This window comes from Anthonomus grandis, chromosome 6 (genome assembly GCF_022605725.1).
Source record: "Anthonomus grandis grandis chromosome 6, icAntGran1.3, whole genome shotgun sequence".
Lineage (NCBI taxonomy): Eukaryota > Metazoa > Arthropoda > Insecta > Coleoptera > Curculionidae > Anthonomus > Anthonomus grandis.
Window position 1 is genome coordinate 528,474 of NC_065551.1, and position 27,904 is coordinate 556,377.

General features: G+C 33.5%; 1 protein-coding gene across 1 annotated transcript in view; it reads left to right on the forward strand.

Annotated features, from left to right (window-relative positions):
- LOC126737395 (uncharacterized) overlaps positions 1–27,904 on the forward strand; it is an 86,693-nt gene that overhangs the window by 23,249 nt on the left and 35,540 nt on the right. The window contains exon 2 of the mRNA XM_050442286.1: positions 13,474–13,730. Coding sequence (XP_050298243.1) covers positions 13,474–13,730 — 257 coding nt within the window. The remainder of the gene's footprint in view (positions 1–13,473; positions 13,731–27,904) is intronic.

Consider the following 27,904-nt stretch of genomic DNA (forward strand, 5'->3'; position numbering starts at 1 on the left):
TTTCCAGATGATTGGAAGCTATCTCATGTATGTCCTATTTATAAATCTGGGAATAAAAATGATGTAACTAATTATCGTCCCATCAGTATTCTCTCTGCAATTTTTAAGCTGTTTAAGCACTGTGTAGAGGTGGTTCTGTCTGACGCATTTCAGGAAATAATTGAGGATCAACAGCATGGATTCACCATAGGTCGCTCTGTGGATACAAACTTGTTTATTTTTAGCAACTACATCTTTAAATCCTTTGCCGCGGGATAATGCGATATACACGGACTTTAGTAAAGCTTTCGATAAGGTCAACCATAATATTCTTATCTCTCATAATTCAGATCTTGGCATCAACGGGTCCCTTTTACTTTGGATTAAGTCTTATCTGATGGATAGAAAACAGCGGGTTAAGATTGGTGGTTTTCTGTCAAACCCATTTTTAACAACTTCAAGGGTCCTACTTAGGACCATTATTGTTTAGCCTCTTTATCAATCATCTTGGCTCCCTATTAGAATCTGAGTTCTTGTTGTCTGCTGATGATTTGAAGATTTTTCGACGGATTTCTTCCTCTTCAAGATCAGTAGGTGCCCCAGAGAGATATAAACAAAGTATTTTCCTGGTGTAAGTTGAATGAAATGTCAATTAATATTGAGAAATGTGGGTTCATGTGATTTACTCGTTTAAGGGTCTCCCCCTTGTCAATATGTTATTGAAGGTATCCCCTTAAAGCAGCTTTAATCAGTCAATGATTTAGGTGTCTTTTTGGACCCAAGACTTACTTTTTCCAACCACTTTGAGTATACCATTCATAGAGCTAATAAACTGCTTAGATTTATCAAGAGAATCTTGCAAAGACCTGATCAATGTGTCAGCATTAAAGTCACCATATATTTACCTAGTGGCGGCATCCCTTTTTGAATTTTCCAATATAATTTGGTTACCTCATTTTCTCATTTACATTAAGAGGATTGAAAATGTTCAGTGCAAGTTTATCAGGTTTGCAAAATATGCTCTTTTGAATTCAGGCTTGAATCTTACCTGTTCTGAGACCATGTCATACTTGAGTATTCACTCTTTATCAACTACAAGGCAGTTCTTTGATGTTTGCTTTACATTTAAAATCCTGAATGATATTGTTAGAAGTCCAGAGTGTCTGTACCTTTTCTTTATACATGTATCCTCTTACACAAGACAAGGTCAGGAGCTTCTCCATATTCCCTTTTGCAGAACATCCTATCTATTAACTAGTCCTATTAACAGAATAGCTTCTATAGCGAATAGATTTGCAAAAGGTCTTGACTTTTTCGGCACTTCTTTAAATAAATTTAAGTCTTAGCTAGAGCTATTATTTTGGAGTAGTACCCTAGCCCCACTCTTTACGTTATACTTAGCTAAGTATTGTTTATTTATATTACTATTAGCTACTAATATATTGTACTTTAAGGCCGTCGTCCCACCAAAGATACGCGACGGCGACGCGAAGGCGATACGATTTCGCCTGGACACATTCAGACGACATGCAGTTGCCCCACCAAAGATACGCGTTTCGTGTTTCCTACGTTTAGTTGTTCAGTTTAGTTCAAAATGTCATCGAATGAAGGCGAGGATGTGGTTGCAATGTATTGGTATTTGCGGAATAGAAAAAAAAAATAAAAAGGCAAAAAAAAAGAAAATTGTGGGTGCATCCTTTTATTGAGAAAAAAAAAAAAGTATGTTTGTTGCTGCTAAGAAGCAGCACAGACATCCATTAAAATCCAGTTCAGCATTTTGTTGTGCCATGATAAACAAAAAAACAAAACTTCGATAAATGAAAAAAAAAACGCCAACACACACAGCTTGAATGTTGCTTCGCAACTGACACGTCCAGTCTCCCGGCAACACGAAGGCGATACGCATTTGGATGTGTCTTCGGCGCAGCGTTGGTGGAGACAAAATGATTTTAAAACATGGGTTCGACACGAAAGATACACGCTGGCGACATCGCGGAGAAGTGGCGTCGCTGTCGTGTATCTTTGGTGGGACGACGGCCTAAATGTTGTATACGTTGACCGATGAATAAATAATAAATTTAACCTAAAAGCTCAAAATGAATATTATTAGTTTTACGCGTCTCCAAGAACCGTGAAATAACCGCCTCGAAAACAAACAAAATCAACCTACTAACTTAAACTGATTTGGTTTCTTCACTGTGCAACCCAAATACACAATGCCATATATCCGTAGAAAAACTGGCCATTGTTTACAAAACAGTCGATGTTATATTCACTGAATGGCCGCAATGTAGTTTGGGTTCTCTTAGAAATTATAATGTTGCATGAGGTAACGCCTCTGATTACGGTACTTTATAAAATTACGTTTTTGTTCAACCGGAGAGATTAGTTTAAACTTACGGGGGAGTAAGACTCGGTAGTACTACAGTTCTTAGCAAACAAACTTGGAAATGTTTCATTGTCTTAACTCCCTAAGAAATAGAGAATGATTTATTCCAAGAAATTTAATTCTCACGTTATTCGCAGGTATTATATTATAGCAAGGTGATGGTGATACTGTGAGAAAAAACCATGAGGGAGTCAAAGATAAACTGAAATGAGAGTGTGAGGCTTTTCAACTAAGGCTGTACATCATCTTTTTAGCCTATAAGACCAAGAACTGAGGCCAAATATTCATAAAGCAAATGTTATTAATTAAACAGACCATACGTAAATAAACCATTAACCAAAGCACGAGATATGATCTGAAAAACTTCAATATCTATTTTGTCTATTAGTCAGAACCCCTTAGTTAGATTCTACAGTCTTTTCCAGAAAAACGTTATATTATTTGAAAAACTGTTGTGTTGTCAAAGAAAAAATGAGTTCTTTACTATTGCCACTGAACTTGTAGGTAACACACAACAGATCGATTTCGATCCTTTACAAAACCTAAGTCATCTAGAAAATGAATGAAAATGGTTTATCATAGTAACGACATCTATGGAATTGTTTATTCTCTTATAAAGCCAACAAAGACATGTTTAATTAGGAAAGGTTTTTCCTTCTAAGCTGAAACTAGTAGCTGTAACTCATTTTTAAATGAGGCGACAAGGAGGAGTCATCAAATTACACTCCCAAGTACTCGTTTAATTGGCTAATCAAATTGTAATGTACTTTAAAATGTAACTTTTTACAAGCAATTAGTATGGGTTCAGAAGTGAGCGAGATCCCACTCAGGTAGTCCTCAGTCTGGTAAGCAAGTTCATGGTTTCCTACAATAGCCTGGAATATTGCTGTACCCTATTTTGTGACCTCAGCAAGGCTTTCGTGGTTGAAATTCAATTAGTTCATATTTAAAAGAGAGCAGACTGGTAGGTAGTTAGGGCTGATGGTTTGTAATCTTAGAGAGTGATCAATGTTGGGTTGAATTTTATGTCGAATTATATTTTTGGTTTTTACCATTGACCTACCTCTGGTGGTGTGCCTGGTGGTGTGCCTGGTATTGGTGTACTTTCTGACAACTCCCTGAATGTTAGGAAATTACTTGTTAATGCACATTTATAGTTGTGGTTTGCAGCAAATTAGTTGCTCCTCAATCAAAGCATGTTTTTTGCTTTGATCGAATGACATTTTCTGGCAAACGATTTTAGATTATTTATTACTAAAAGTAAGATTATTTAGTTATTACGGAATATGATAATTTAAGCAATGAAAAACATATTCAGAAAGTATTAAAAAGCTGTAAAAATTTTCAAAATTCAAATTCAAAATATGCTTTAATAATCTCAAAACAAAATATGCATTGTTGTTAACAAAGCTTAAGAAATACAGTTTATTTAAGTACAAGGCTCTCCTATAGATAGACTAAGGAATCCATTAACAGGAAAGCACAAAATATCTTATGAATTTAAATACAAGTAAGCGCTTTGCCAAGCATTACATTTTCACCAAACCTAACAAATATACCAAGCAATATAAACCTAACTAACTTATTTAATAGTATCTCTTATAAACAATAAAGAAGCATATATACATATGAACATAGGAAAAATAGGAAAATATTTATCGTTCCTTGCGAAATTAGGTAGAATTTCTTAAGTATCGCTTAAATGAAGCCATACTGGAGAAAAATATATCATTATTCAAATTAGTTTCTTGAAAAGTATTAAAACTACGAGCGCATCTGAACAATGGAGAGTTAGACAAATAGTTTGAAGAATATCTTGAGATGCTAAAGGTCGATCTATTAAGCAAAATATAAGGATTAACGTTGATATGTAAATTTTCCAGACAGAAAGGGCATTAAATTATTAATAATTTTATAAATCAAAATTGTTTCTACGACTCTCTAAGGGCTAAAGGGCTTCATACCATAAAACTTTAAGTTATCATAGTAAGTAAAAAAATGTCTTTGTCTATTAAAGCGGAAATTTACTATATTTACAAACTTGCGTTGTATCCTTTCAATTTGGTCAATATATTTGTGATACATTGGATTCCAAGCTACTGTCGCATATTCTATAGTAGGTTTAACGAATGCGTTATATAATAATATTAATGAGATTTTTTAGAGCTTTCTGAACAATGTTTTCTATATGAATATCAAATAGCAGTCTGGAATCCAACGTCACACCTAAATCCTTAATAAACTCTACATACTTCAAGATAGTGCTCACGAGATAGACATCACATTTGTTTTGTGTCTGAGATGGTTTTCTGCTAAAAAAAGTATAGAATGACATTTTTCTGGATTAATAAATAATTTATTTAAGGTACAGTACCTTTCAAAATTTGCAAGATCAGATTGCAGGGCACGAAAATCTGATACCTTCTTAAATATTGTAAAGATTTTTAGGTCATCTGCATATTCAAAACAAAACATTATCATAGTTCCAGTAACAAAACTAATAAACAGATGCTTCAGGGAGAACACTTTTCCAGGTGTGCTCGGATCAGCCAGGGTAATACCTATTTTTAAAAAGGGTGATCCTGATAGGCCCGAGAACTACCGTCCTATCTCTTTGCTGCCCATAATCTCAAAAATCTTTGAAAAATGTATTGCTGCTCAACTTGTGAAATTTTTTGAGGGTAGCAACACTGTAGTAGGAACATTTAAATTAAACTGACACAACAACTCAGGAGACTGTATTACATTGTTAAGAATCTGGTATGTTGTGACAATGTCGCAGTTTTTACGTCGAGGCTCCAACTTTTGAATGTTCAGCAATCTATACGTTTTATTGTAATTAATATCAATTCAAGAAATATTAAGCTTGTAAGCAATGTATCTTATGAATTTACGTTGAACTTTTTCTAGACACATTATATATTTAGCATAATAAGGTGACCATATACATGAATTCGACTCAAGTTGACTTCAAACCAATGAAAAGTACAGAAGTTTGATGGAATCAATACTGCTGAAATCATGAGTGTGCCTCTTAATAAAACCCAACATTTTGTAAACCTTATTACACAGGTTTTTAATATTTTTTGAAAAAGTTAGTCTGCAATCAAAAAGCACCCCAATCATTGTGTATGTATCCCTGATACCTTTTCATTAAGTGAACTCATTAGATGGTACTGATGAAATGGTAGACTAAAACTCCTGGTAAATTGAATATATTTGCATTTTTTAGCATTTAGGACTATTTTATTGTTCTTGCACCATAATTCATATTTGTGAAGATCAGAACAAAGTTCATGATGTGCCAAGTTACTGTCTATAATTCTTAAAATCTTAACATCATCAGCAAAAATAACACATTACATTATCGTTATCTATCTATGAACTCCAAGGAGGCTGCAGCAGCGGTGTTCTGTGATCTGTCCAAGGCCTTCGATTGTGTGGATCATGGTATACTGCTGTCAAAGCTTGATTTTTATGGATTTAGGGGAGTGGCTTTGGGGTGGTTGAAGTCATACCTATCTGGCCGCACCCAGAGAGTGGTTGCATCTGGATTTTCGTCAGGGATAGCACATCTTAAATGTGGTGTACCTCAAGGGTCAGTGTTGGGTCCTATTCTATTTTTATTATACGTTAATGACTTAAGCTCTCTATCACTGCATGGACTAGTGGTTCAGTTTGCCGATGATACTACAATTCTGTGGCATAACAAAGATCAAAAAGTAGTCAGATCTCTCATAGTAGAGGACCTTCACAAAATTAAAGAGTGGTGCATCTGCAATCAGCTTGTATTCAATGTTAATAAAACTTTTGTTCTAGGCTTTAAGTGTAATGTAGAGGGTTTTTTGTTTGATAAGCAGAGCCCACTACATGGTAGAGATTATTGTCGATTTCTCGGCCTCTTTATTGATGAGAGTTTAAGGTTTGACAACCACATTTTGGGCCTTTATTCAGAAAAAAGCATTAAGGTATCTGTGTGGTGTTGGTCTGAGAGTCTCTTGTAAACCTCTTTTTGTAGTTGAAAGAATTTTAACAGTTTTTCCACTCTTTATATTGGAAACTGCAACACTCATACATAAGTCCGTAAGTCCACCATCCTGCATCAGTCATAATACTCGTCAAGTGGGCAACTTATCTTTTCCAATCCCCACCTCCTCACTTACGAGAAACTCTCTTATATTTATTAGTCGTAGAATATTTAATCATGTTCCTTTTTCGATTACGACTGTTACAGACCTTAAAAAGTTTAGGAGAGAACTAAAGAAATTAATCTTACCAAAAGCTTACTTCAGCAACGACTCATTTTAATATTTAAAATTAATAATATATCTGTTGATCAGATTTATTTTTTTTTATTATTCTTGTTTTTATGTTGGTTCTCGCCTTTTCTTTTCTTCTTTTTGGTTTTTGCTTTGATTATTTAAAATATGCTTCTATGTACAATCAAAATCGATTCTGTATTCTGTTTTTGTCCTGTATCCTGTATAACCAAATAAATACTTGTATTATAAATTCTAGGATTAGGAAGCTTTTAGCACAAGTTTGTAAACTTAGCAAATAAAGTATATTTTGACTTTGACTTTGAATAATCAAAACAATGAACAACATCATTAATAAAAATATTAAATAAAAAAGGGGCAAGATGGGCACCCTGAGGAACCCCAGAAGTCACTGGAAAAGTACTAGAATAAAAGTTATTTGTCTTTACAATCTGTGTTCTTCCAGACAGATATGACTTCAACCAGGCCAAAAGACAACCACCGATGCCATAGAGTGACAATTTCGTAACCAGGAGAGTATAATTAATCCTGTCAAAGGCCTTGGAAAAGTCAGTATATATGGAATCAACCGACATACCATTCCCCAAGGTCCCCGACAAAGCTGTAAAGCAACAAATTAGTGGTAATGGACCTACCCCTGACAAACCCATGCTGCTTAATTGAGATTATGTTTTTAAATTTCTCTGATAAAAAATCTGTGACCAAATTTTTAAGAACCTTTACAAAGTGACAAGCCAGAGGAACAGGACGATAGCTTTTCACATCATCCCCCTGACCAGTATTCTTAAAAATAGGAGTCCAATAATTTAACTTTCATGAGGTTGGAAAACTACCTGTCCTGAAAGACAAATTATAAATCAGCCACAGTGGACGTGCCAAAGCAAAAGCACAGTGTTTTATGAAGACAGCTGGAATACAGTCAGGCCCAGGGCCCTTATTAACATTGACATTGGTTAACTTTTCAAAGACTTATACCAGATATTTGTACATGCATTTTATTAATATCAAAAGAACATGCAATATTATCAGGCTGCGTAAATTCCTGAACATCAATTTCATCAGGAGAGTAGACTGAAGAAAAATATTGTGCAAATAAAGATGCTATTTCATGGCCGTTTTCACCCACTGTATCTAAATATTTCACAGTAGATGGAATACTGTTATTTTGTGTCTTATCTCTTATATATTTCCAGAAATATTTAGGGTCACTGGAAATAGAAGATTGGGTTTGTTCAATATAGTTTGAGTAGCACTGATTTTTACAGATTGCTCTAAGATTACTGAACATTTCATAGTCTTCAACGGCTTGTAGACTGTTTATACTTTGCATGTGCCAATCTTTTTTGCAAGCCATTTGATTTCAATTCTGCACTGAACCATATTGGAAACTTGAATTTATTGTTAATTTTTATGATAGGTACAAAATATGTGAGAGCGTTGCCCAATGCATTATACAAACAGTCCACATTAGCGTTAACATCAGATAAGAATAAACTATCCCAATCCGCATTAAGAAGGTAGCTGTTAAGACCTGCATAATCTGCATTCTTGAAGTCGTGTATTTCTTCACAATTTTCACTTTGTCACTCAAAGAATTTTAACTCTTATATCGCTTTTCATACTGGAGACATATTCCATTTTCTTTAAAAACCGTGATGAACTCTTACGGCCTATTCCTCAACAAAAAACACGTCAAATTCACTTTCTCCCTTTACCAATTCCCAAATCTTCTCTGTTAAAAAAGTCTCTGATTTACGAGGGTCGAAAAATGTTTATCAATTTAAGAACAACTGTTTCTCTTAAAAATTTGCGCTGTGAATTAAAAAAACCACTTTTAAATAGGGCTTATTAAAGTGTGGATGAATTCTATCAGGATGAGCTCTAATATTTAAATATTGATTGCTTGTTATCATTAAGTATATGATTTAATTTAGATATGTTTTGTATAGCAAGTTTGAATCTATTTCACAATGTATTTATGTATGTACTGCTTAGGTTTTTCTTATATATTATGCTTTGTCAACAAAATGTATATTTTATGATAATAAAGCACTTTTTGAATTTGAATGCGATCTCTTTTAATGTGCTAGATGTTCTTGGATCTACAGAAAAGCATAAAAAGCTTGACTTTTTTAAGTTTAGTATTAAATAATTTAAACCAAGCTAAGTTTTGATTTTTTCAATGGAAGACTCCGCAACAGTCTTTATATCCTCCCAAGACTTTTCCTTAATCATTATTATGGTATCATCTGCAAAACACACCAGGCCGACATTAGGTAACAACTGCAACATATATAGAGAACAATACGGGTCCCAGGACAGTTCCCTGTGGCACACCATATTCTACCAACCTATGCAAACTGACACATCAATTTATTTTGGTGCTTTGTGTTCTTTGGTTAATGTAAATTTGAAACAGTTTATAAGGGATCCCTCGATATTATCCAGTTTTTTTAGCAGAATGTCATGTGTCCATGCACCTCTCGTCATAGTCAAAGCACTTTTCTGTTCTATAAGACAATTGACCGCATCTTCTGTACTTTTATTTTGTTTACATCCAAATTGGAATTCTGACAAAATTTTATATATTTTTTTAAGTCTAAGCTTTATGCATTTTTCTATGATATTTGAAAGGTTACTGATTCAAGCCATGGGTCTATAATTACTATGCAACAGGGTTACAATGGCATGTGTATGATGAAACTTGAGGGAAAAACACTAGTCTCACATGCTAAATTTACAAGGTGTAGAATTGGGTGTTTATGATACTTTTTCAAAAATAGTGCAGATATTTCGTCAATCCCAGGTGCTGCATTAGTCTTAAGAGTGTTTATTAAATGAATTAATTCATTCATTCATAGATGTTAAAGTAGTTTTGATTATAAAAAGGAGGTCAATTTTTTTAATAAGTTGGGTATAGCAATAAGTGTGCTTCCTATACATGGTTATAAAACAAGAATGAAAGAAATTTTAGTAAAATATTGCATAGTGTGAGTTTGTTAAGAATGAGTTCCATGCATTAAACCAAAAACCAGTATCAGCAGCATATATCTATCACCCTCGAACAAGGCAAAGATAATGTTTAACTAACAAGAGGGCCCATAATGGATCCCTGAGTTATTTCTCAATTATCCTGTTTTAAGGATAACCTAGAATAATGTAAACTGATGCTACTTTACAAAATTACTATAAAATACACTTACAGAGATCACAAAGTCATATGATTACCTTGCTTAAAGCCCTGATTATGCCCACATATCATAAACACCAAGAAAATATAATTGAACGAGGTATAAATAATTTATACTTTAATCCTTTATTTATTACTAAATAACACTTTTATCATATCGCAGTATTACAAATGATACATTATCTGGTGTACTTAATTACACCTACCGACTCTCTAACAATATTATCTGTTTTGTAACACTTTGTTTCACATTAAATGGGTTGCTCACTCTTGAATATTTTGCGTTCTCGTTTCTTTAAAATAAAATTTAAATTAAACATTTTTCGAGACATTCAAGACAATGTTGTCACCTTTCTTTTTACACAACTTTTACGAGAAAAAAATAACGGGCATTTTTATCATACAAGAAGCTAAAAGCGGCGGTCCTTCGAGCGTGAACATCCTGTACATTTACCGGTTTATTAATGTGGTGACATGGGAGACGGGAAATGTAACCATCGATGGTAGACCACAGTTGGTCGATGGGAATGAGTTACGTTGCGTGTACTGCTTGATCGTAAAATTTTTTTTTGCGCAAGATAAGGGTAATAAGACAACCGTATGGTAGAGGTATTTTTTTTTCAAAATAATGATGCTGTTTGGGGAGTCAGTGTGCAATAGGTTGTATGTTGATGCCTTCACTTTAAAAACATTTTACTATGCTGCAGTTCATTTAATCCTTTCATATGGTTTGACTGCTTGGGGAAACTTTTGCCATGTTGAGAGAGCACTAAAGGTGAATTCACAATCAATTCGTGGATGGAGTGACACTTGGACGCGCATGCTAAGTAGATTATAAGTAATAGGACCATTCACAATAAAATTCAACTTAAGCATGTGTTTTTTTTTATAATAGGTAAAAAAGGTCGACAGATATCCGACAGGTCCATTCTTTAATAAATTAAAAAAAGTCTTAGACATGACCTTGGTAACCTTAGAATATTTTAATTCCACAAAACAAAAAGTATATCCCATGAACCCTAAAACACCTCTATTATATGGGTTGCCAAAAGTCGATAAAACTAGCATGCCAATTAGACCTGTGGTTTCCTTTGTTGACTCCCCTTGTTACCAGTTACCATCTTGGCTTAATAACGTTCTTAGACATGTCTCAAACTTCAAAGCGCCATATTCTGTAACAAATTCAGTGAATTTTGCCAAAAGCATTCAGAATGTTCAAGTTCCACCTTATATTGCTAGACGTGAAAAACTTATTTCCAAGCATTCCATCCGCTGATTGTCTGGTCTTAGTCAAAGATCTTCTCAGGGGGAAACTTGATTCACTCTTGGTGGATAATCTACTTTTGCTTCTTTCTCTTTCTCTCTGTGTTAGATCAAAATTTTTTCCAATTTAACAACCGTTTTTTCAAACAAAAAGGGACTAGCAATAACAAAGAGTGACTAGCAATGGGCTCTTGTTTATCGCCGTTTCTTAGTGAAGTATTTCTTAGTAACTTAGAAACAAAAATAATGAGCAGTAATTTTAAAAATAACATCATCTTTTATAAACGGTATGTGGATGATATATGTATGATTTGGAATGGAAGTGAGGTAGAGCGTACAAATTTCCATAATTATGTCAACTCTCTTCACTCTAAAATTGAGTTCACAATCGAACGGGAACAGAACAACACCTTACCATTCTTAGATTTATTACTTAAGAGGGAAAGAAATAAGATATCCTTTGATATATTTCGTAAACAAGCAACAACAGATAATATTATACAATATAATTCGGCATAACCCCAGCTTTTAAAACCAATAATACATTAAAAAGATATCTAATTAAAACTAAAGATAAACTACCCCCACTATCTTCTCCGGGAGTTTATGAGATTAGGTGTAAAGAGTGGCCTGCAGTGTACGTCGGCCAGTCTGGTAGGAAGATTTTCTACTAGGGTTAGTGAACACAAGGCCCAATATAATAAATTTAAAAATATTGATATCACAGTCACCAGATCGGTACAAAAACGATACAAAAGTAAAGAAACTAGACTTGTTGGAGACAATGGAAATTAGTAAAGCTTTTAAAAGCCCAGATCTGTCCTGTGTTAATGAAAGGTTTGATTTTGATGCCCACCTAGTTTTTAATAACCTTAAATAGTTCTAGACTCTTAAATAATGGTTAGATTTCTATATTCGAAATTTATAAGTAATTTGATTGTTTAGTTGAGTTCTTTGTACATAGATAGTGCCACTTTATTGTAAGCTTTGTTTACTTATATGTTAGGTGTTTTGTGTATGTTATGGTAAGTTTTTGTTGAATTTTCCTTTTTTCGGGTTACATCATTTTAATTATTGTTTAGGTCTGATGATGCTCTAGTCGAGAGAAACATTAACCTTTGTAATTTTATTAAATGTATTTGTGATGCTGTAAATTTTGTGTTTTTACCTTTGTTAAAATTGTATAACCAGCATCTTTGGGATAATGGATGAATTTTTCGAGTTAAGCATGTGTGCTGAAAGTATTGTCAAGTTGTAAGTAAAAATTCACTTGTAGTATTCAAAGACCCTGCAACAGAAGCTCCACAGTTTTTCTTTTAGTATAATGGAGCTGCCTTATCATAACGAGGCCTATAATTTAAAACATATTGGAGCAAATACTGGACATTAAATTCTCCCTGCTGATTACGTAATTCAATTTTTTTATAATTTAATAATTTATTAATTACATGTTAATACAATAAAAATACAAGCACACGCAACCCGACAAATATATTAACAAAATAATAATAAAAACCATAATTGGTGAATCAGTGAAAAAATAACTACAGCGCATGTGTTATATGTTCAGACCCTTAAATTTATAAATCTATTGTGAACGGCTGTTGGTATGCTGAATTTACACTTAACGTCGAACTTGGCTCGCTGATTGAATATGAATGCACCTTAATATGTCAAAAAACGCATTATTCGGTCGACGTTTAGACTTCCATTTAGGCAGTAGTGTCGTCATATCTTTAAAAAGGAAAAAATCCCAACCCTCATAAACACCTATATCTTCCAATGTGCTTGTGAAGTCTTTAAAGATCTGGTAATAAGTGTCAAGATGTCAATTATTATGGTACTAGAAATGCAAACAAAATGTTATATTCCTTTTGCCAGGTAGTCTCATGTATGGGATGGACCTTTCATTACGTCGTTACGAAGTTCTACATTTCCAGTAATTAGAGGAGCTTTAAACTCTACATTGTCATGCTACCCTTTCCACTCTTTTTTTATTGTTGTTTTAATTAATTAATATGTCTAGTGACAATTCCGATACATATGTACCAAGTTTGTACTAATTAAAAATAAGAAAACATGAGGTATTTTTATTAAAAGATGTTAAAAATCTGACACTTGAAACAAAAAACTTGAGACACCTCCCAGATTCATAAGAGTACAATGGAATTGGTAAAGGGAACCCTCAAGAGATCAATGTGTATGTTGACCACATGAGTGGTACTATTAAGATTTCTGAAATTCCGTCGGTTTCAGAATAATGTACTCTGGAACTCGTTTTTTATTCTGTTAATTTATTATTTTAATTACCATCATGGATTTACATTTCTTTTAAAATATATTTTAAACTATACTTTTCTTGTTTATTCCAGGTACCAAAATGAACTACCAAAAAAAATTAAAGCGCGAGGCAAAGACGCACACATGATCCACGAGGAATTGGTACAAACGATGAAATGGAAACAGATCAGAGGTAAATTTTACCCGCAGCTGAGTTACCTGGTAAAAGTAAACACGCCAAGGATGGTGATACAGGAGACGAAAAAAGCATTTAGAAAATTGCCCAACTTGGAGCAAGCTATCACTGCCTTAGGGAATTTGAAGGGGGTTGGAACCACCATGGCTAGTGGTAAGTACCATTTTCTCTTCATTGGTTGTATATTTGAATTTTTTGCCAGTTATTATTGCTTGAATGAAAACTAAAAGATTTGAGGTATGGAGTGTAAGAGTAGATATATTGACTGATTTTTACTTGTATATGCTTAATAACAAACCTCTCATGAAGGATTCAATAGTCCTACCATAGGAGAATAATTAATAAAATTCCTGAACCGGAAGTAGGTACATATCATTATACGGTTTGAAACTATGCTTGTATGCTTGTACGCGCAGAATACTTATAATTTAAAATTGTACGAATATATGAGCGCTGTTTTTATTTATTTATTTATTTAACGTACGGAAAAACTCCAAAAGCCGTTACAAAAATTTCAAGTTTGATTAACATTTAAATAACAATCTAAAAAAGCAAATAAAAAATAAATTGATATACTAATGAGAAAACAAAAAATAGAAATCCTACTAGATGTAACCTGGTATATAATCCCTACCTAAATACTATCCAATTTAATCCTTAACAATAAAACATACATATATAACCTTAATTATTACGAACAAGGTAAACCCTTAGCTGATTTAATGATAAACTCCTATTAATAAGATTATTTACACCATACAAGGTTTTATGAAAGGGAATATAGAATATTGGCTGGTGTCTTAGCCGTTAATACGGCACATTAACACCAATTGAATTTAAGAGAGTAGGACAGTCTAACATGCAATTAACAAATTTAAACATAAATAGTATGCCAAATATCTCTCTGCGAGCACTAAACGAAGGCAAGCTTAACTGTTGTTCCATCATCTGTAATCATGGTTCTCCATTCTAATACCCTCCCCACATACTCTAAGAAGTTTATGTTTTTCAAATCAAATCATTTATTTCCATCGACATCATAACAATGTATAGGAATTGTCAATAAAAAAACTAGAATGCTAATAAAAATAGTATAAAATTACAAAGATATGAAAGGAAACAAATTTAACTTAATTTAGTCAGTAAATCTACAGTTAAAGAACTCTGTCAACGAGTAAAAAGGACAGTCAGTTAACATGGTCCTAAGAGCCCTCTTAAAAGTTGGAAAAGTCTTAGCTCTCTTTATTCTACATGGGAGATGATTAAAAATTTTGAGAGATGTAATTTCCGGAGCATCCTGTACCTGCGACAACCGGGTAAAAGGGATGTATAATTTATCTGCATTTCGAGTTCTATAAAAATTAAGATCTCCAGATCTCATGTGGTTGGAAAGATTTTTATGTACTTGACATGCGCACTCCAAGATATATGCGCACTCTCCCAATACTGGAGGAATTACCCCAAGCTAATAAGGCATAGGATAGAGCGGAATGCACTGAGGCATAATAAAAGCTTTTAAGTGTATATGTATCCACATAGTCTCAAAGTTGCAAGATGGCATAATTGCTGCGGGATAATCTATTGCACACAGATTCCACCTGAGGCTCCCACAATAGATGTCTATCAATTACAATTCCCAAGAACTTGGTGGTGTGTTGTTGAATGATGCTACTTGATGACTGCTCTCTAAGGAGTAAGCTCCGGTCCTGAATAGCTCGAATCGGAGTGAAAACAATGAAATTGGTTTTCAAACTATTCAAAGACAATTTTTCTGGCACCACTCCGCAATAACAGCTATACACTTGGTGGCTTTTGAGTGGATAGACAGATAGTCGGTATCCGAGACAACTGCTGATGTATCGTCGGCAAAAAGTGTTATGTAGCTGTCATTAACCAGGAAAGGCAAGTCATTAATAAAAAGTAAAAATAAAATGAGCCCAAGAACACTACTCTGTGGAACCCCAGTGATGACAGTTGCAATCAGATATGGTCACCTGACCACTAACTCTCAATCTAACAGCCTGGATTCTACCTGTCAAATATGATTCAAGCCATTTATAAGCCGGACCTCCTATACCGTAATGAATAAAGTATGATTAATGGTATCAAATGCTTTAGAAAGAGCAAAAAAGATACCAACAGGTTTTAATTTCAATTCAAAATTATTCAATATATTTGTATAAAGAGTGAGAAATTTGAACACGTTCCAAGGAAACTATGTGATTTTGAAAATATGGTGACCACACAACTGAACAGTATTCCAAAAAAATAAAATGAAAAATACTGGCAATTTCTTAGAACAAAACCAAGCATCTTTGAGCCTCTTATACATATGGAATTATGTGTCGAATAATATTAATGTCATAGTATCTCAATTCTATCATATTTTAGGAATGGCTATAGCACTCTTTGTATCATTAAAAAGGTATAAAACATCCCAGTTTCCTTCTTGGTTTTCCAGCTGAATTTAGAACACTGGTTAAGTTGAAGAAAGGGGCTCATAAGTGTTACAGGATCAGTAACCGAGCACCTGATTATTTAAAATTTTCTAATCTCAGAAAGAGATGTAAAACTTTGAGTGACATTTGCTATCAAAATCACCTTTTGAAGTTGGATCAGCAGCTTTATACTGACCCTAAAAGTTTTTGGTTTAATTTAAATAAGGATAGGGAGGTAAATGGAATACCTAATTTGATGAATTACAGGGATAATGAATTCTTGGGATGTTAGGAAATTGCAGAGGGTTTTGCTCAATTTTTTCCACTGTGTATGAACAGAATAGCCCAAATAGTCTTAGTGCTTGCGATCAGACTAGGTAAATAATACAGTCATTCCCAATGTAAATTTGTCACTTGAATTGGTATTTGATAAAATTTTTAGGCCAAACCCAAGTTCAGGTCCGGATAGTGTTCCCAATTATTTTTTGTCAAAATGTGCTTTGTGGTACCAATATTTAAGGCTGGTGATATCAGTGAATTAGCGAATTATAGAAGTTTGAGTGAGTATACAGTCTGCAATCTCAAAGCTTTTGGATGGGCTTATTTATGATCAGTTGCATTTTCATTGTAATGAGTGGGTGAGCAGCATGGGTTCATATCTGGAAAATCAACATTGACAAATTTGCTGATATTTAATCAGGATTTACTAACTGCCTTGGGGAAGGGGTATCAGGTAGATGTCATCTACACTGACTTCTCCAATGCTTCTGATAGAGTTAATTATGGCATATTACTGAGGAAGTTGGAACTGTTTGGAATTCCTGGGAGATCAGTGACTTGTTTTTCTGATTTCTTGTCGGGAAGGACCCAGCAAGTTTGCATAGGTAATGCTAGGTCAGACAAAATTATTGTCCACTCTGGTATTCTGCAGGGTGGCCATTGTTCCCCTCTGCTGTTTTATATATTTATTAATGATATTGCCTCCTGTTTTGAAATTAGTAACTTCTTGATATTTGCAGATGATGTTAAATTTTATAGACAAATATCATCTTCCCATGACCAGGTTAGGTTGCAGCAGGATTTAAACAAATTGTATGAATGGTGTATTAATAATTTATTTTAAAACATTAGCAAGTGTAATATTATAATTTTTTACAAAGAAAATAAGAGGAATGATTCATCTTATAGTGTTGCTGGCCGTAATATTCAGTACTGCAGCACAATAAAGGACCTTGGGATATGGTTTGATGAACAACTAACCTTTAATACACACATTAATAATATAATCTTAAAGTCGTCCAGGGTTCTTGGCTTTGTGGTTCGCAAGTGTAGAGATTTCTCACTGCAGACCTGCAAGAGAGTTTAAATCTCGATAGTTTCTCTGCTTGATTATGGTCGAATGGTTTGGTTACCATTTTACGTAAACAGCTGCTTAGCCTTGGAACGGGTTCAGAACAAGTTTGTTAGATTTTGTCTGTTTAAGCTAAATATGAGAATTCCTAATAATCGTATATATTACTCGAAAGAAAATGAACCCTGAACCCCATTATCAGGTAAAAAATAACTAAAGGGATCTGCTGATGGCGGACCCAGATCTTTGTGGATTTTCTCAGCATTTTCGGCGAAAAAATTATTAATGTCATCAGCAGGGGTGTTAGGCACAGCCTTAGAATGATTGATGTGTGCTTGTCTGATGTCGTTGACAATCCGCCAACTTTCTCTCGACCTGTTTGTAGCCTTAGATAGACGATTTGAAATCTATGTTGGGCATTCGGTCTTCTAGAATTCGTTAGTCAACTTAAATAGAAACTTCTCTTAGGAAGTTTATGATCACCCTAAAGCCCTAGAGGAAACTTCCTTTTAAATCCACTCTGCTTGATAACTATTAAGTCGGTTATGTATAAAAAAAAGGTTGTGGTGCAAAAGTAAAGAATCGCCATTAGCAGTCTAGGATTTTTCTATTTTTATTACCTGACGACTGAAAACCGCTATAATGACCAAACCAAAAAAAAAACATGTTTAATTTATTCTTTTTAAGCAGTCGAATGGTAATATCCCACATCCAAATTCAGTGTGCGTCCAAAGTGTGGACTTTATTAATAACAAGCGACCGTAAATAAACAAGACACGGTTGTTGGAAGGTAATTTGGTTGGTCGGTTCCACGTATTTATTAGCGCGAGCTGTTTTTCTACGTTATTATACAGCATGTTCCACCTTTTGCCTTTCTATAATTTTAACGCTGATACAATGTTAGTAAGCCAGGCATGAGGCAAGGTAAAATACGAATCGTCGAGAACAGAATTCTAGAGTCAAATATTTTTTTTGTATCTAGATAGATTTTTCCTTTTAAAGATACAATAATATTTTACATTCATTTAAGTCAGGATGACATAATGACAAATTGTATTGGGTTGTGGTTGGGTTTTAATTAAGTTATCTATACCTTTTGATAAAAAAATAGCTTCATTCCGTAATCAGTGTGGCAATATTAATTTTCACAGTTGTTTTGGCACCTATCACCCCATCTGCAAGTTTTGCTTTAAACCGTGAATTAAGGTCACAGGATTTGAAAAATTAAAGCATTGAAACAAATAATATACATATCTTGTTTTCATTTAAATACCGTGTGCCATCAGCAGTCTATAATCACTTTTTATTTAGATTTCTGTTTTTTATAAAAATTGACTGATATTCAATCATCAGTCTAGAGAGCACTGATTGGTGGTGGGTTGGCATGAATTATTCTAGAGATGCTTACCTTTTAAGTTGTGGGCGTTATCCAGTCTGGTGTGTTTATTTAAAGTGCAGTTTTAAGAACTTTTAACTGCCAAACTGGTTCTTACATAAACAAACGGATGTAAAGAAATATAACACATAGTAAAACAATTAAAAATACTATGTTATATAAAAAATGTGTTGATACTGATCAGTGTTCGTTGTTTAATCGTTCACTTAAATTAATCATTGTTGTAAAAATTATAAAACAAGTTTCATGTTAAAATTACAACTCCTGAAATCAAAACTCTAAGCACCAAAGTTATAAAACATACAAAAAATATATATTATTATTTGCATCCGCTTCAAAGACATTTTACTATGTAGTCTGGATCTGGTACTTTGTTCTCATATGAAGATGTGAGTCACATTCTGTCAGAAGTGGCGACAGAGACCAAAACCTGCGTGCATCGGCAAATGTCGCTGGAAAGGTTGTATCCAGTGAGTTACAACTCCTTTACTTAATTTCTACTTTATAAATAACGAAAACATTTATGAAACTTTTCTCAGATATAAACAGACCCAGTATATATGCAGATTTTTTAAACATTTTTGGTACAAATCCACATCGCAAAGATTCTAAATCTTTCGACCTGGCAATTTATAATTCAAAATTGCCTGACAATCGAACAATGTATCAAAATAAACTCCAAATACCAAGAACTCTCTAATGTGCAATTTAGCCCTCCAGATAGGAATCCCGAGGTTGCCAATAGTATGTTTATAGCACATAAAAATATACTGTTAATATACTGTATACTGTAATAATACTCAAGAAACGTTAATCGATTTGTGGCTGGAATATCAAACGTTATCGAATTTTTACAACATCCTTTTAAAAATAAATCCTCTGCATATGGCAATTTAAATGCTCAGAGATCCCCATTATTATTAATATATAAAAAACGGCTTCCAAAAGCCAGGTATAATACGAACTCGGATGCGGAGGTTGTAATATCATTTATTAGTAGGGGAGAGGGGGGCACATTCGGCCACTTAATGGTTTTTGATTTACAAAATTCTGAAAAGTCCACATTTTTTACCATTTTTCAGTGTAGTCACAATATTTACACTTTTTCTTAATGTTAGCATCGAAGTATTGTTTAATTTAACTTATAATATTTTTTTTGTTATAAATCCAAAACAAATCCCTATAAGGGCTGAATCTGCCCCATTGCGGGGTACAATCGTCCAGGCAAAGGGGTACATTCAGCCATACATAAATTTACCCAAAAAAACGGTCCCTATTCTTTTTAATATGGTTTATTTAAACATTTTAATATAAAAAAAAATTCTTTTACTTCAAAGTTATAAAAAAAAGTTAGATCCCTACGAGATTTTGAAAATTTTGAAAGTTTTGCATAAATGTTTCCCTGTTTACAAGACGCTATATCGTCGATTTGAGGATAATAAAATATTTTACTATTTCCTCTTCGCATTAAAAATTTGACGTTGTATTCTTCATCAGCTGCCTTATTTATTACACAACCAACATAATAAATTATTGAGGTTTTTAGTGCAAACTTTACTAATATAAAATCATCAGTTTTAATTTCATCGTTTTCTTGTAAAGATTCGAAACTTTCGGCGTCATCGCTATCACTTGAAAAAGTATCCGTTTCTTCCTCACTAGAAGTATCTTCAAAAATCCTATTTTTAACATTATTAATTTTTCATTTTTTGATCTGTTCAGTGCCACTTGAATTCTGATTAATCCTTTTTAATTTGTTTTGTTGCTTCTCCGATTTTATTTGTACTTTTATCATTTTTTCATTTTCTATATTCTCTACTCTTTCTTTTTCAGGTGTTTCGGTATATATTCTTGATTTTCCTTGATTGGCTTTTAGTTTTCTTTTTTTCTCTTGACTCTTTATAACTTTGGGAAGCTGTATTTTTTGGGCCTTTACCACATCTGATGTAGCTTCATATTCTACAATTTCTTTGAGAGGAGAACGATTACTAGCGTTTGATATCCCTTTTGATGTTGAAGGTAAATTTTTATCCATCTCTGAATCTAAAATATTTTTTTCTTGAGCTTTTCCTTCATTCTCTAAAGTCTAGAACCGTCAAAATCGCCATCGGTAAAAGACTGGGAGTTAACAGGCCATACTCCTTGTTTCGAAAATCCGCTGGTTATGTTTTGAGGAGAAAAAGCCTGCAAAAATTGTTGCTTGGTAATCTTTGGGATATGTTTGACAGTAACAGTTTTGCCAGGGTTACTTATCATCCATTCGTTCATGGACACAGCACATTTAGTTTTAAATGGGCCGTAAACTGCCACATCTAGCGGTTGTAGCCTATGGGATGTGTGGGGTGGGAACGAAAGCATAACTATACCGTGCTCTCGTGCATACATTATGGCAGCTAAAGTTGTATGTGACTCATGATTATCAAGCAGTAATAGCACTTTATTTTCTTTATTGCACTTAGTGTGTGTAACCATATGTTCTAGTGCTTTTACAAATAAGTCTTTAGTCATCCATCCAGACTTATTTCCAAGTGCTAGGCTTAAGGGTGGTGCATCAGATAAATATTCTTCAATGTTTCTTATCCTGGGAAACACATGTACAGGAGGTAGACTATTACCTGTAGCGCTTATTATGCCAACAAACGTAACCAGCTCTCCCCTCTCAGCCGAAGCGACACAGCCTATTTGCTTTTTCCCTTTTTGCGCAATAATTTTTGGAGGGTTTAAAACGGTTGTCACTCCAGTTTCGTCTAAGTTATAAATTTTATCAGGACCAAAGTTATATTTTTCCAAAACATATTTATAATTATTAAAAAATTCTTGCACATTAGTTTTATTAAGCCCAAGACCTCTTGCCAAACTTGTACTTTCAGGTTTACGTAGGGATAATGCAGGATGTCTTTTCATAAAACCTTTTAACCAGTCAATTCCTGCTTTTTTGTTTACATCCTAAGTAGATGGATATTTGCAATTTGGTAATACCTTTGCATAATCATAAACTAAAAGTCTTAGTTGACTATATGTTAATCCATAGTTCATATTCGAACATTGCTTGATATAGTCCTACAACATGTCCTCTTGAGCTTTAGAGAACACCAGTCTCGTAGCATATTTACCTACAATTAAATAAAACTAGTTGTAAATTATTTTCTTCAGCACATCCAAAGTGTAAAATATGAAAAAAAAACAATACCAAAATATCTATACCTTTCTCTTCATTTTCACTCTCATATCCATCATCTCCAAACTTTTGCAAATATTTTTCCGGTGTCATGGTTGCGGCAACCTTTTTCATACGAGATTGTAATGTCTGCCTTTTTAGGTTAAAGACTCTTGCAGCCTCTCTTTGTGACATATTTTTCGAAAAAATATTTTTGAAAGCCTCCCGTATCCTATCTTCGCTTATACCAGCTCTGTCTGTCTTCTTAATGTAATTTCTTACCATCTAACGGATAACAAAATAATAATTAGCTAATATAATAATAATCAATGTAATAATTTTATATTATAAACTAGCTATTTAAGAAATCCAAACAGAATCCGGGGTAACTGGGTTTCTTTGTTAGTACCATCATCAAATTTATTCCCAGAAAACACTTAATTTCTTCAAAAGTTGTAGGAATAAAACGGTTATTATTAGTCACCTGTGTTGCGTATAAATTTGTTTCAAATGCAATTTCTATAAGCTCTTTTGTAAACAAATAGAAAAATATATCAATAGGCGATTCTGTATTTTCGGGGATATTTGGTCCACTGGTTTGTTCAAAACTGTGCGGGATATTAGCCTATTCTGAATTACTAGTCCACTGGTGTATAAATGTTGATAAAGGAAGTTCATCCTCACTGTCATAGTCCAAACTTTCTCCGTTAGTTGGCAATGGCGAGTCAAGCATATTTTCTAGCAAGTCTTCTTGAATTGGATTTAACTCATCTGCGTCAACTGCATCGATTTCATCCTGTGATGGTGCCTCTGAAGTAATGGAACCCGAATCGGACGGGATCTCATCCAACATAGTAAATGCCAAGTCAGAGGTCATGTTTCCCAAATTCAAATAATAATTTCGTAAAAATAAGAAAAGTACCCAATTGATATATTATTATGGCCTAGTGGACACCAATGGAACCACATTCATTTTAATAAGAAATGATACTTCTATAATAAAAAAACCATAATTATTTTCACAAAAACCTACACTAAAACTAATATTTAAAAGAATAAAACAAAAAACTTACGTGACATGATGTTTTTTCTTTAAAACTCATGCATAAGTAAACACGTGTAAAAAGAGTCATGCGAGACTGACAGACAACTTATCACAAAACACCGACAAACAAATAAACAGATCGCGCGGCATTTGAAAGAGTTGAGAGGTGACGCCGAAGCAAGCATTTACTATGTGGTTTCGGCATGCGACTACTAGGCCGCTATACAACAGCGTTTGAAATGTGGTCCCAATAAGGCACCACTAGTACTGTTTATTTCTATTAATTTTTATATAGATATATATATATATAACCTCCTAGTATGTAACTATCCTTTGGCCAAAGTCAGGAACCTACTGCACAGTACACTATACAACAGATACTAAATCAAATAAAACTAAATATACCTTTCAGTGTGGTTGCTTACATATAATACTGTATGAAAATCAAGATAGTGAAATTAAAAGGGTTTAAGTAAAATATTATTTCAGTAGATATACAATTTACGTTACAGTGCAAATTGCCAAGAAAGAACTTTAGACACTAGACAACAATTAATTAATAACGAGCCATATGACTAGTCCCAAAATCAAAATAACAATAACAAATCAGAAATCATGACATTGCTAACACATTCTTTTTATGTGGTTTGACCTGGCAACCCACTGTGCAGATTCAAGAACAGCAGCTGACTAAGGTCCAATTAATAAAATCATGAAGAGGCAAAAAATCCTGATAAAGCTCTAATTTATGATGGGAAATGGGAACAGCAACTGAGATGGCTCAGGATGGTCTTGGGATGGCCTTTAAGACTTCGCTGAAGACCTGATTTAAGATCCTGCATAAGACCTTACCTAAGATCTCACTTAAGACCCTCAAGATGTTGGAGGGTCTTTAAGGTGTATTAAAGTAATCTTTCAGCTTGTTAACCTGAAGACCACACCATTTGGAAAGAAAGCTAAAACGCAATTTTTTGGTACTTCTTTGATGGATAATCCCACGCAGACCCAGTTTTACAAGAATTAAGAATGCAACGTTGACCCATTTAGATTTAAATTGCGGCGAGTACGGAAATCAATTTAATCCCAAAAGGCAAAGTAATAGTAAATAACAGGAAAAACAATGGCAATAACAGTCCTGTAGCTAAAATGCCATGGCGTACGTGACTAATGACAGAGGACAGACAGATAGAAAAATTACATTAGTCAAAGAGAGAGAGGCAAACAACCTGATTCCAGTAAATTGCTAAAAAAATCCAAAGCGACGCTAACGCCATCTAGGAGTTTTTATTTTTTTACAAAGTCGGTAACCGATTTTACACTAGATGCCGCGATCAGTACTACGTTCATACAATATTAAATTATTACGTTATAAAAGCAAAAATAAATAAAATAAAAACGCTACAAGTCAGTTAGTTTAATAATTTTGATTTAAGCCTTCAATTTTAAAATACCATGAAGAAACAAATAAATTTTGCGAAACCTCGACGACTATTTAAAAAACGACAGTAGGCTTTTTATTTCATCGCACACTAAACACAACAATTTATCGATTGCTGTGCTTGCTAAATTAACTTAGATAGTAAAGAAATCGAATATTAATTTCGTCTCTACATTTTATAACACGTTGGTCATAATATCGACACAGTCAGGTTCTATTCTTACGCAAAAGGTGGTATTGGAAACGAAAGAACGGGCGAACGAAACTTGAAACACCTTGCCGGGCCTGATGTTGCTTGGGTGTGTTGTTATAGCCAGTTGGTTGTTCGGTCGCTTGCGTTGAATCGGGAAAAAAATGAGATGCACCTTTTCCCTTTTTTTGTGATTTATATAATATCGCCTAAAGCATCTATACACATTTTAGAATTTGGGTGTCTATACATAATCTGTTAAGTCATGGTCAGAACTAAAGGAGATGATGGAAGCGATTATTTCTGTATTTAAAGCTGTTTGTCAAAGCATGTCTTTCTTATTAGACTTCAGAGATATGACATCCGAGATTTCAGGATCAGAGATTTCTTTATCAGGTCCTTTCTTAGCATACAATATCCTGTAAGAAAACTACTATTATAACTTTTCTGTTGTCTATGGTAAAATCAAGTCTTTATGTCTGCCTTCAAAAACAAAATGTCTTAAACCTTGGATTACTGTTGGGCTTGTTACATCTATTAGAAAAACATGTGACTTAAAAATATATTACCAAAAGTTTTGATTTTCACGAGTAAAAATTAAACACGATATTATTGCAGCATATCAGCAATATGACGAGGTTACTGACGACCGATGGTACGTTAGCCGTATATGGAACGTACTGTAGCATTTTTCAGAAAATGTGGTAGCCATGTTAACAGACAATGGTCTAAAATATTTTCAGCACTGTAGCGTGGCCGCTTATATAGACAAATTGCAACACCTTTGATTTTTGTAAATGGAACACCTTATATATTTTTAGATATTTTGATTCCCTGTTTCCTTTTGAGCCTTTTTTAATCATACTTCCCTGCATCTATCTCTAGCGGTTTTCGAGAAGAAAAATAATTTTGTATGTTTTTTGTTAAAAACCTAAGGGGGTGACTAACTTCCCACCACCCAATTTAATCAGTATTATACGGGGTCGTCGAAAATTAAATTAAAATTCTTTATCTACGAAATTTTTTTTAAACCCCCTATATTTCAATTTTTTTATTCTGATAGACAGTTAAAATACTTTTAATTTAATATTTACACATTCCTATACCTAAGTATCCCCGTTTTAGAAATAAATACTTATTTGCGTGATATTTGATAATTTTAAATATTTTTATTTTGTAAATTACTTAGCTGTGAAAATATCACAATGGTTTAATAATGATCGTGACAGTTTTAGTTATAGTATTACCATTAATTATGTTTTATATATTAAATTCAATTTAAAAAAAAAGGAACATTATTATTAACTACTCAAATGAAGTTTTGATGCGACTATTTATTTTCCATGGGCAATATGGTCAAGAACGTGTTGAAAATGTATCACATTTTATCTAGATTTACAACCAATGAATAAAAAAAGCTTATTTATACTAAAAAATACTTCGTTAGTTATACGTAAAAATAGCAAAAAAAATATTATAAGAAGTTTTCTTCAAAACAAGTAATAACTCTCTAACGTAGCTCTTCTTTACTGTTTAGTGGTGTTGCGAACACCCTTACCTTTATATTACCCCACAAATAAAAATCAAGGGGTGCCGGCCAATCCCATGGTCCTATATGCCTAAACCATCCATCATCAAACATGTCGTACAGTTCGCTTGTTACACCGTCTCCACAGGGGCTTCGTCAAGTTGAAACCAACAAGTACGAAAAATCTTGCAATAGCAGATTTTCCAAAAAAATACTCACAACACTTCTTAAAATTTCTAGAAGTTTGGCAAAATTTAGTGGTTTATCATGAATTAAAATTTTACTTGTTTATCTTTTAAAAGGCAAAATACATTAAAACTAAATTTTTTTTGATGATTATTTCTTCTATTGAAAATTCCCTCCCTGGAAAATTTTGCTTCGTCGGTCCAAATTATTTTTCTTAGAAAGTCAACGTCTTCATCAATATGGATGTTTTCACAGAATTCTGTGATAGTCTTGTTGTTTCAAAGCCTGAACCTTGGTGAACTTCTAGGGATGCATTTTATGATTGGCTAACATTTTTTTAATTGAATAAAAAGACAAACCTAAATCATCCTTAGCACTTCTAATTGAAGCTTGTGGATATGCAGTAAAATATGCCAATATATTCATAATATTATCTTCTTCATTGGTAACTGGTTTTGTTTTATTTAATTCAGGTTTTCATTTAGAGACCTAATTAACAAAATTATTTTGTAACCTTACAACATATTAACCTTACATATTCTTGCTATTATTTGATCACATTGTCCATGCAAAATAAATAGCCTTATCAAAACGTCACTTGAATAGTGGATATCTTCCATTTTCGACTCTTTAATTAAGTTGATCATATTTACACAATGTTAATATTTATCTTAGAATGTCACTGTCTTTTATTAAGCCATTGTGACATTTTCATGGCTAACTAAGTAATTTACAAAACGAAAATATTTAACATTATCAAAAATCAGTGGCATCAAATCAAGTGAATACCTATCCACATCGGGAGTACTTCAAGCGTTACTACTGGGCCCACTTTTATTTGATATTTTTATTAATGATGTGTGTACCAGACTTAACTCACAAGTACTTCTTGATGGTGATGATCTTCAACTTCTCGTTTAAATAAACTCAATAAATGGCTGCTGAAATCTCCAAAAAGATCTCATTGAAATGCATACTTCTCCCAGTTTCTCATAGTCTTCAGGATCCACCCAAAGCAGATTTTGCCTTCAGGATTGCTTTATTGAAACGGGGTCTCCACGTATTTTTTGGTGAAATATGATGGAGTGTATTTGGTATTTGCGTTATTTTTGAAAGAGTGGAATTGATATTTCATTGAACTTCGAAATCTTCAGTTCTTCCAAAGCTCTTTTTCTCATGTCCGGAGTTTAACCAGTTTTTGGAGGGATTAAGTCTCCTTCCCTTTGATGCATCTTATTTTTTTTGTGAGAAATAATTCATGTGTTTATTTGTTAAAGGTCACAGCCAAACTACATTGAGGCGCTGACCCTAAAACTGCCTTAGTGTTTTATAGGGCATATACCAGATCATTAATTTTTCTTCAATATTTTATGGTAGTGCTACCAAAACCCATTTAAATAAGCTTGATCAATTACAATATAAGGTGTTACATGTAGCAGTTGGAGCATTTTCCTCCACACCGGTATTGCTCTTCTTGCAGAAACGGAAGAAGCCCCGGTACATTTAAGAAGAGCATACTTAGCTCAAAAATGTTTAATTAAAACTTTGAATATGTCTATTGACTGTCTTATAAACAAAGTTAGTATGTTGGCCACTGA